Below are 11,925 nucleotides of genomic sequence, written 5' to 3' on the forward strand. Positions count from 1 at the left end.
TAGGGTTTGTTAGGCTATATTTAGTCAGTAAGGAAGATTCACTTGTTCAATGTAGAGGACTATAGCTAGAATGCCTTATTGTGTCAACTATAGGCCAATACAAACCTAAATTCTCTTAACTTCTGATCTTTGTGTTTTCAATACCACAGATTATTAATACTCACAAAGATAAGACGTTTCGTGGTTCTAGTCTTGGCCGACTCCTTAGAATGAAGTCATCCTGGGTGCATTTGTGTATGGGTCTGTCTGTGTGTCTTATGGTTGGAATACAGTTAGTTTTCAAATATTAACAAGGATATTTATTCACCACAATCAAGTTTTTAACTTGTTCAGATCCAACAGAGATCTGAGTGTAACACACAGTCTTTCAGACAGCTGACATCATTAGCACAATCCTAAATAGGACCATCAGCTTGTTGGAGTAGGCTATGATAGGCCTCTAGCCCATAAATGACCAAAGCCATTCACAACTCATTGCCTCCCTCTGCTGGTGTTAGTGGGCAGTAAAGTCATTTTACAATGAGCCTCATACACTTCTGAACATCAATATTATGATGTCTTGTTTAACATCACATTGTATAATAGGCCTATGTCTTTTTGTGGTGTTTTCTGCCCTAAAGCCTGTAGGCCTAGGCCTATGCTGCACCTAAACCTCCAATTTCTCTTTGTAATAGGCCTGTTCCTACACTATGCTACACTGGATAGTTTAATCAAAGTAACAGAGTGAATAAGCTTATTAGCATATTCTTATAATATTCTCTCCTACAGAATATATAGCCTATAGCTTACCTTTGTTGATATATTACTCCACTTTTTAATAGGCCTAGGCTATAGTCTGCCGCTGAAAAGTAGCCTAGGCCAAGGCCTAAAGGTGCAAATACACAAATATTTAATTAGGCTAATTAGGATTATTCATAATTGATAAAGGGCTCAGTAGGCCTACCTTATCGGTTAAACAACTTTTACTTTATTGTTTGTGAGTAGGCTATAGGCTACCTCAGGATGCGCGTACAATTAATCAAACGGTAGATGTCTCCCTACTCCACGCAGCGGTGCGTCTCCATGGGCGCGATGGTGCGATGCTGGTCTACAGATGACGGAATCGCCATTTTGAAAAGCAAATCGTTCACAGCACACCCGCCCTGAGTACTGGAACTATGCCGCGGGGCCGGCCTCGCAAACTGAGAATAAAAAGCAACGACGAAACAGGTAACAAGTACCAAAATGCAAAGAATAAAAAATACGGACTGTGGGCTGTCCAAATAACCCGGTATTATTTAGACAAACGCCTCTGTATCTTTTATAATAACACTTCAATGTAGTGTATATAGTCCCCGGATATAGTATTGCGGGTGGGCTTTGCTTTGTGCGGCGAAGGAGTGATTGAGGCGGAATGATATTAATAACATTCGGTGCCTCTTCTTATTGGCTTCCAGTCTAAATTGGTGTCCGCGAGGGAAAGCACCGCGGCATCGCATAGTGTTAGTCAATGTACGGCTTTTATTTTGGATATTTGTTTTTTAGTAATTCGTCGTTAGCTTGTTGTTGCTAACTAGCCCTCTGTGCTACCGCTAGCCTCTAAGCTAACACGCCAAAATGTTGGCCATTGTTATTATGATGTTGTGAGAATGTGAGGCACTCGCACTGTAGCGAAGCTGTCCAGCTGCCGATGGATGAGTTGTGTATGTGGACTGTGGAGGAGAGCGATTGTCTTGACATGAAGAAACGTTGACTTGTGTCGGACTGTTTTCGGTTATTTTGGTGTCTTGAAGGCACTATTCAGCTTGACTCTACGTTTTATTGTGAAACGTTAGCATTTTATAGAAAGTTCACATTGGGTTAATGTATGCTACCCTCACTGTCCTGCTAGTGACTGTCACGACTAAATATGGGCGTGTTTGGAACCAAACAGTTGAATAGCCTACTCATTTCAAAGCACCACAATGATGAACAGATGTCAGAAGCTTTCGCTCTCTCTCTGCATCTGTGTGTCAATGAGCTAAGCCTGACAGAGCGAGAGCGAGAGCTAAGCCTGACAGAGCGAGAGCGAGACCCATACATATCCAAGAAGGCAAATAGGTTGAATTAAAAACATGCAAACCTCCATCACTGGCCTCACATAAGTGTTAATAGACCAATGTGTCATTAAACTATATTAAACCTGCAAAACCGCTGCTATTGTGGTGCATATGATACATTTATAAAGTTAATTTGTATCCTGCCAGGAAAAACATTTGAAGCCTGTCACTATATTTTAACACTCAAATGTATACAGAATAAAGAAAAATTCCAGCATGCTTAATTCAGAGGTATTGCTGTCATTGTTAGCCTTGATCATAGTGTGCCTTCAATAACTGGTGAAGTCCTTCTGTTTGAATGTTGTCGACCCCAGGAATATTAGTGAATTAATAAATTGTATTTATGTGTTGTCATTTCCATTTCCCTTCCCACGTGGAGTTATACAGACACATTAAAAGTGAAGTCAGATATTCTGGAGAACGCCAGAATATGTCAAATCACCTTAAACAGATACAATATTGAAAATCTCCACTATGGCTGTGTATTAGGCTACTTACCAGTAGATTTTCAGTGCACAAACAGTAGCCTATGTAGCCTACAGTTAGCAGATCGCGAGGAGATATTCTCTGATTTGACATAAAGTGATTTTAAAAACAAGTGTTCTCCAGAAACACTGACTCAACCTTTAACTAACAACAAACCAAGTCTTCCGGCGTGTCATCTCATCCTCAACCAACAACACAATACATCCACAACAATCAAAAACACATTTAAACTGAAACATCTAAGCAAAAACAGACACGTTCAAAACAAAAGCACTTCAGGATATATTCTACAATAGAAAAAACACATAACAATGAAACAACAAACACTCAAAGTGTCAGGACAGACATTCAGCTGCATTCTTGGTATTATTTCTCGTAATTTGTGTAACTAATCTATTCCACTTGAATTTTAAACAACCTATTACCTACTTTTAAGAAACATTGAATTAATAGGTTCCAAGTCCCAGTGTGTCTATCCTTGGTACATAAACATCCACCACTACTTTGAAATTCTACAGCCAGGCCAGTCATATGATGGAGTATCTAATAAAAGCTCAGTTTAAGAAATACATGAAGCCCTTGAAAACAGCTGCTGTGTAATCAAAGAGGCTTGGAGAAAAAAAGCACGACCACATTGTCAAGTCCAGCTCTCTTTGTCAGGAGCAAAAGCCTCTTGAACCAAAATGAAGGCGCTGAAGTGTGTTCTCTCTCTCTTGTACTTTTTGAAAACAGATGCGGAACACGGTGAAAACAAAGCGGAGAGTCTCAGCGATGGAGAACTCAAGGACAAGAAGTGCACAATATGCTTCCAGGTCTTCACCACTGAGAGCCAGCTGCAGAAGCATCTCCGCGAGCATGAGGTCAACGATAAGGTTAGTGCGCTACCAAAGTGTCGGATTTTTTTTTTTTAATTATCCATAAATGGTCTGCTTGCTCTTCTTCACCATCAGCATGCGTTTGTGTATTCCTCTTACAGTTTCCACACATTCAAACCGGGATTACGGCCAGTATAACCGCATCCAATTGATGTTGCTCACTTGTTAGCTGCTCAATAGAGCCTATAACAATGCACTATAATAAGTGGAGTAGTTGAGATAAGTGCCCTCAAATGTAATGCCCCCTTGAGGCTAGTTCTCACAATGCTCTGATATAGTTATTCGATTTCAAACATCATCTGTTAAGTGCGATATTTATTGAGTAGTTGCAGATAAAAGCCTCTCGAGTGCTGTACACAGTACCAACAAAGGGAGGTTTTCAGTATTCAACATGTTGACTTAAAGTTTGGTTGATATACCTCAACCCTGTGTGGTACAATAGAGGATGCTCTCCACCATCTGATATCTTACGTCCCTGCCTCAGGTTAGATTTGGGCCCAGCTAGCAGCTCAGCGTCCAAGCTATAGAGGTGTCCAGAATGTTTTTCGGCTCTGATTTTGTTTCACAATGTGGCAGATGAAAGCTGCTGTATATGCCATAGTTAATTTGGAAGACTCAGGCCCAGGTTTCAGCCCAGTCTGCCGATCACTGTATATACTGCCAGCTGCTTCCAAAGCTTTTGGAATATGTCCTGTTGTTTTTCCCATATATTGTCTTGAACACACCTCTGGGTTTTTTGCTAATCCTTATGCAAAATGAAATTACAGACCTGATTCTGGGCAGTGAAGGACATGTCTTGTGCCATGTCAACGTTGCTGCATTGCATTGCTGCTCTGTTTATTTTGTTGTGTTGTTGGTGCAGAGCGTGAACAACTGAAGATGGACCAAAAGTTGCTTAATCCAACCCCCGGCTTCCGGCTGTGGTCTCTACCTCTGTGGTGCCCAATGACAGTCTGAAATAGCCCAGTCAATATTACACCTCCCCTCTTGTAGTTGTTGAATCCACAGCCACTGCTGCAGTGTTCACTAGCCATTAATAACAAGTCGCTTACAGTGGATATGGATACTTGTTTGAATTTCCATTCCCTCAGTTTGTGGACATCCTAAAATACGTATTCGCACCAACTCATTAAAACATGAATCATCCGGGTTAGAATCCACTGAGTCACCAGATGAGGCAGAGGGTTCTGTCAACTGTTTATTGTTAGAGCCAATGTGTGCTTTGTGATGTTTGAAAATGACTGTGCGTTTAGATAATGTGTGAAGGATGTTCCTGCTTGTTAAGGTATTGTGCAGTATAATTATGTATTGTTTACACATCGTCTTTTTAATTGTTGAGAACATTATACTACATCCAAAGTTTCCCACACACGGTCTTACTTGTAAGGAAGGTTTAATAAATAGCAAAGTTTTTTGACAAGTAAGACTGACATTGTGGAGGAAATCACTTTTGTTGGACTTACTGTTCCCTCTCCTATGCACCTGTCCTAAGTTACGGATATGCAAAGTACCCTTATGTTGAGAACATCATATTGAAAATGATAATGCATGTTTTTAATGTAGTATGCACTCAAAATAGATCTAGTCCATCACTTCATGTTTGAGTAATTGAGGTTTTTGTAGCCACTAATTTTGTCTCTATAGTTAAGCCTTAAGTGTGTCAGCGCGCCCTCGCCTCTCCATCCGGCAGCTGCTTACAGCTTTAGCAGCACTCACATCTTTGCCCTCTCCTCTTTCAACATCCATCTGCACCTCGATTTCTATCTCTCCGTCTCTCTCCCTCTCTGCCCGTCTCACACGCAAATAATCACACAACCAAGTTAAGGAGCTTGGTTCCATGTGCTATTAAAAAAGAACATTGTTAGAGTGAGGAAAACTTGTTCATATGCGGCCTGTATTTAGTTGTGTCAAAGTCCCTACCTACCTTCACTGACCTAGGCATTCTCTCCAGGCTGAAGAGGAGCAGCCTTGGGGGTCTGCCACTCCGGGTTAGACTCAGCGGTATTCACCACATTTACAAAGTGTTTTCTGAGATTTAGTGAGTCAGCCCCCCATTAAAGAAATGGATTTTAATATTGGGGGGCCATTGCTGTCTCATGGGAAATACTCTTTTTATGCTGGCCTTTATTATTCGTACTCGAGTCACTTTCTGTCACTTTCTGTCCCTCACAAAACTACTTTATGATTAGACGACCAAGTCAAATATTATGTTTTAACAAACCTTGTTGGAAGAAGACCATCCTTTGATTCAATGGGACACTTGTTATAAAGGGTGGAGTTAGCGATTCTGGAGAACACATGTTGTTCATTTGTGTCATAATGAATATATCCTCAAAATCAAACCTGTAGCCTATAATGTGTGCGCTGAAACATAAATAAGCATGTTGTTAGCAACAGTGGGCCACCTTTGTTTACATACCAGTTTACAGAGCTTAGGTTGTGCACTAACACCAGTTTTTTTCAAGCACATGTAGATAGCGGATCGTGGGGAGACATTTACTGATTTCTGACAAAGTCATTTTGACAACAAGTGCTCTCAAGAATCGCTGACTCCACCTTTAAGTCAGACAGTGGGGAGAGTATGCAGAGAAGGTATTCCAGTTTCACAACAAACATTGCTCGAGTCCGTCAATGTAGCTCCTCAAAATAATCTTTCTGTCTCCACGCGTGTCCTTCATGAGTGAGAATTCACAGCAGCCAGCGAGGCCTGGCTTCCAAAGGGAAGACTTTTGTGATCTTTTACCCTTACATTATCCACTTCACTTTATCATTTAACCTCTCTCTCCCCTCTCTCTCCCCCCCTCTCCCCCCGTGTAGCCTCATCGATGTGACCAGTGCTCGCAGACCTTCAACGTGGAGTTCAACCTCACGCTCCACAGGGCCACGCACACCACCTCCAACTTCACCTGCCCAGTCTGCAACAAGAGGTTCTCCCGCATCGCCAGCCTCAAGTCTCACGTCATGCTGCACGAGAAGGAGGAGGTGAGTGGGCTCAACCGTACCAAAACAATACATTCTAACCGCCCCGTTGGGAAGAACTTTCATAACTCCATTTTGTTTCTCTCTCTCTCTACCCACCTTTTGCTACTCCCCACCCTGGCAGAATCTGATCTGTGCCGAGTGCGGGGATGAGTTTGTTCTGCAGAGCCAGCTCTCTCTGCACCTGGAGGAGCACCGCAAGGAGCTGACGGGCGTCAAGGTGTACCCCTGCAAGAGCTGCGGCAAGGAGTTCAAGACGTCAGCCCACCTCAGGGAGCACATGAAGTGTCACGCCAAGATGAGGTTCGTCATGGGCTCTAGATCTTTCTCTATCGTAGAAGGCAATGTCTGCGAACAAAAACATGCTTTAAAAGGTCACATTTCATAGTGTAGTCTCCAAAAAAACACTTTATATTTCTCACAGTGCCAATGCTGAATCTCCTATTTTCAGCCTTGGTCTAATACGCTCCGTTTTAGAACCTGTATCTTTAAGGCCCGCCTTCCAAAATGCCCAGTCTGCTCTGAATAACCCTGATTCTAACTGCCAGTTATCGTAATCACAAGCAGTCAGGAATAAACCTCCATCAAAACGTAATACCTGTTATTTTGTTAAAGCTTTCTAATGACAAACACAGACCTTAAGATTGGAAGCAAGGTCAAAAAAATAGCTTTGCAAAAACAGCCACAACATCTACTTTCAGCTCCACTAGATGCACCTTCATATTATATAATAGGAAATAATCATCACATCGTAGGAAACACATTGGAAGCAAAATGTTTTAAATGTCCATATAATCTATATCCCGATTGACATTTTTAGTTTGTTTTGTTGACTCCTTCCTTCTTCCACAGGCCACTCTCCGCTAGCTCCAGAAACTACAAGAAAAACATTGATCGCACCGGCTTCACTAACAGCTGCCATCACTGTGGAAAGTCTTTCAAAAAGCCCAGCCAGCTCGTCAGGCACGTACGAATACACACGGGTGAGTGGAAAAGCATGTAGAGGGGGACGGCAGGTTTTAAGGCCACGTCGATGCAATGCCTATCTAGTGATTTGTACTCTTGACGACTTCCTAGAAATGTGGGTCGAGTGCACCGCTTAGCCTGCTGTTCCAATGCTTTAGGAGGTGGGTGGGCACAGCTGGAGACTCTATGGGTGTGTGGACAGGAGAGTTGGCACTTAATGTTTTAAGTTGCACTATGCAATTTCATCGAAGGTGGTTTTGTTTACATTTGCAGAGCTGAGAGTTAGTTTACAAACCTTATTTTCTCTACATGTAATTCTTAGTATTTAACAATTCTATAATCATAAATTCGAAACAAAATAATTTTTCAGCACCTGGAGCCAAACCCGAAGACTAGAATATGTTTGTCCACAAACCTGTGTGTCCGGCTGATAGTACATTTACAGGTAGCTCTCTAACTTCAAACAGTTTCCCGGGAATCCAATTTTCTTTCCTTCTTTCTTGAAAATATGTTAGAAATGTTACATAGTGCACATTAAAATTAATTCTAGGCCTGTATTTTATAATACTCGTGTGGATGAATGCATTTGTTCAGCTGTCTTGGTTCAGGTAATGTGGCCGGCAGCCTCTCCGCCCAGAAGCTGTTTACACATCATACACATGCTAATTTGTTTGGTCGGTCGGCCGGCTGTCTCACTAGATGACTATTGCTGGATGAATTTGATTCCCCTGTGACTTGAATCTCAAACAGCTTTTAGCCTGATGAGGTGAAGAGTTGCATTGGGACACAGCACACACACACACACACACACACACACACACACACACACACACACACACACACACACACACACACACACACACACACACACACACACACACACACCCGCACATACACTATCTCTGCCTCACAGAAGGGTAGGTAAGGTAACCATATTGTATTTTTTGAGTCATCTTTCATGTAGGCGTGGAATAATACCAGAGATGGCCCATTGTGGGTGCCATAGTGACACAATTGAAGTGTAGTCACATGTATCACAACACGAGGTGCATTTTTATTCATGATTTGATATTGCAGGATGAATTACTACAAGAATAGACATCTCAATGGCAGCTATTTGAACACTGTCTCTTCCCCTTCCCAGGTGAAAGGCCCTACAAGTGTTCACATTGCGGGAAGGCTTTCAACCAGAAGGTGGTGCTGCAGACCCACATGGTGAGACACACGGGAGAGAAGCCTCACCTCTGCATGTTCTGCCCGGCTTCCTTCTCCCAGAAGGGCAACCTGCACTCCCACGTACAGAGGGTTCACTCTGAGGTAAGGGCCACAGTACTGCACGTTTAGAAAGGGAAAGTACTCTAAAACACTTTTTTACACATTTTATACCACAAATAGGCCAGCTGTGATGAGAGCTTGATTACAGCAATACAAGACTCAAGTGGACTAACTGAGATGCACTCGTGTAGCACTTGTTTGATTCGAGAGCACATTCTTGAAATGTGGGGAAAAGCAACACTCAAGACATTTTAAAGGAGAACTCCACTGTTTCTTTTACACTGATTCTGTGTTGCATTGTGGGTGATGTAGGCGGCAGGTTTTGGACAAGGAAAAAAAAACGTCCATTGTGTGCAATTCAAGAGCTCTCCTGAAATGTCTGATTGGACATCGGTCATCAAAACAATGAGTTCAAAGGGGTTTCTGTTGTATATAGAATGACTGAGCTCGAGTGAATGAGATTGACCTTCACTATACGCTATTTTGAAAGGAATGATTGAATGCTGATAGTCCATTTTTTTGTCGTTTGGTTTGCACAGATCATCAAGCAAGAGGAGAGCAGGAAAGCAAAAACTAAGAATAGCCTGTAGAGAGCCGAGGCTGCTGAATGGTTTCACTGACACATGCTGCCATTCATCACGCAACAGAATGCTCCTATATTTCAGCTAGACCTTTCATGCTTTTCACTGGCTTTTTGTCAATAACTATCATTTATTATATAAACGAACAAGATGAAATTGCATCTCTTTGTTGCTCATACGTTTTTTTTCTATTTTCCTTATTCATAGCGAACAGCTAAAGAGCATGCCATTGTTCGTAAAGGTTCTCTGTCACACGGGTCACTTCCTCTTAGGGACAAACTGTGGTTGAAAACTGTACAAATGGAAGTGCTTGTAAGGAGCCCATATGGTCCATGTTGGCGGATAATGAATGACAGATAATGCATTCTCCCCCGTGTGTGTGGGTATCTTTTGTGTTGTGTTTGTTACCCTCCCCATTAATGGACATGGTCTACCAGTAGTGGGAGTAGCTCCTAGTTGATGACCGCTTCCAATAATGTAGATACAGTCTGATCTGGGGTCAGCTTTCTGACAGCTTCAATGCAAAGCAACACAATGAGCCTCATCACAGGTGGTACAGTGGGTCCCCCATCAGTAGATGTGCCACAATGCTCAGAGCGAATGCATTTTATCAAAAAAGGGTACCGAAGCATTCAAAAGTATAAAATATGCTTTTATGCTTGCCCACTCAGCTCCACACTAAATTGGTTGCTGCCGCTGTCAGTTTTATAATTAGTGAGGCTGTATGCTGAACATTTGAGAGAGAAAAAATCTGAAATTGAAAAAAAAAAGGATAAAATGTATTTTTGTTCCTACCGTGTGGGCGTTTGATGATGTTTATTTTGCATAACCAAGTCTGGAATAGAAGGCCTCACACTTACGTATTTGGTGCTGTTTTTCTCCCCACCGATTTGTATTCCAGTCCACCAGGGCTAAAAAGGTGTTGTTTACTTGTAAGTGTAAGGTTCAATGTGTTAAATGGCCCGCTGATTTCAGTTCCAACACTACCCTTGACACTTTATTTATACATACATAATTAAACAAATAATAGATTTGAACAAATTAAAAGTGTGAATTTCTTCTTTTTCTTGCTCGCTCGCTCTCATGCTTGTGTATCCCACCGCGCCAAAAGCCCATCATGGCGACCATTCGATTGAATTACTTCTGGAAAAAGCCAAACAGCAGGACCAGTTGAATAATGCATCTAATTTTCCACAAGTGTTCTTCAGCTTTTCCCTGTTTCCGCAGTAGAAATGTGTCCTTATGATTGACTGAGTTCATGAATAAATGATGGATCAGGCGTTTTATTCCCAATAGATCATGGTTTAATCAAGTACAAGTGTTTGGTCATGTAGGCTGACAGTCATACTGTTTTTACATAATTGGCATGTAAAATCGTCCCTCGTCACAGATTCAAGTGCTTTAGCTCAGATACTAAGTCATTTTCTGTGAATGTGTGATCCAAAACCAGGAACAGTATATATTACAGCTGATTAGTTGATCAACGTAATAGCATAATAACAAACATGATAATTCTACTAAAGACTGAAGGTAAAAATTAAAGCTGTCGTCACTTCATTTATTTTTATGACATGATGCTGTATAGATTTATACAATTCCAATTCACAATAATAATTTCAACCCCCATTTCGGTTATTTTTTCTATGTGTATAGTTCTTCCAATACAGTCAAGACAACTATTTCTGCCTTAAAATGCTAATTCTTCTTCTTAATTAAGTATCGTTTAATGGCAATAAAGAACAAAGTAATGCATTAGCAGTACCAAATTAGTGTGGGTCTGGATTTGCAATCGTCATTAAAATTTTAATATTCCATTTTTAATTTGAGCAAATTCCTCTCCCACTTATTTCAACCGCTGGGTTTCACACTTCAACAGACACACTCCAGACGGTGTTGGTGCTTCAACACTTCGGCTGCTAGCTGCTTGCCAGCTCATTCAAACGGCCTACACATCACAACATTGTGTCCTCTTAAACAACAAGCACACTTACATTTTCTTGATAATACTTTGTGGCAGTAACACCACTGTTCTTACAGTATGTCCTGTTTTTCACAATCTCCTTTTCTGTTTCATTCAACCATTCCACCTATCTCCCCACTTCTATCGCAGTCCTTTGATTGCCACTACAGTGAAAACACACATCTCGGCCCCATGAGAAATGACTCTTCTCCTACTGTGTGTCCAACCATCTTTCTCTACACGTGTGCACACTCATCTTTAAGCATGCTGCCACCTAGCCATCATCCTGGCCCTGATGGCAGCATACTACTGTAGAGCCTTCTCACATGCCCACACACTCTCACAAACACACTCCAAATGCATCCTCCTTTTCCTGTTGACAGCAATGATACTGATCATCCACTTCACCACTGTTTTGTCGCTTGCGGAAAAGCCATTTTTTTGTGTTTGTGTCTTGCTTTCATGGATTTTCAAATCAGTGTATGTATTGTTGTATATAAAACTCTCCCCTTGCTGTGACTGGATGCACCGATCCAGCATTTTTAGTTACGATTCAATCCCGATTATCTGGGTTTTGGATACCGCCCGATACCGATATTGTCCGATATCATCATTATTATATTTCTTTGTTGGTTGTGGTGATGCTATGTGTAAGGTTAGGAAGGCGTAAGCAACACAGCAATTCTAATTTCAAAAGAGCAACACATATACACAAATGCATATAG

The 11,925-nt window shown here is 41.5% G+C and overlaps 1 protein-coding gene across 1 annotated transcript in view; it reads left to right on the forward strand.

Moving 5' to 3' along the window:
- Window positions 1-1,155: 1,155 nt before the first annotated feature.
- znf236 (zinc finger protein 236) overlaps window positions 1,156-11,925 on the forward strand; it is a 59,437-nt gene continuing 48,667 nt past the window's right edge. Inside the window, exons 1-6 of the mRNA XM_080040005.1 lie at window positions 1,156-1,209; window positions 3,297-3,436; window positions 6,257-6,421; window positions 6,543-6,721; window positions 7,271-7,401; window positions 8,529-8,701. Coding sequence (XP_079896131.1) covers window positions 1,158-1,209; window positions 3,297-3,436; window positions 6,257-6,421; window positions 6,543-6,721; window positions 7,271-7,401; window positions 8,529-8,701 — 840 coding nt within the window. The 5' untranslated portion in view covers window positions 1,156-1,157. The remainder of the gene's footprint in view (window positions 1,210-3,296; window positions 3,437-6,256; window positions 6,422-6,542; window positions 6,722-7,270; window positions 7,402-8,528; window positions 8,702-11,925) is intronic.

This window comes from Ammodytes marinus, assembly GCF_949987685.1.
Source record: "Ammodytes marinus genome assembly, chromosome: 13".
NCBI classification, from domain to species: domain Eukaryota; kingdom Metazoa; phylum Chordata; class Actinopteri; order Uranoscopiformes; family Ammodytidae; genus Ammodytes; species Ammodytes marinus.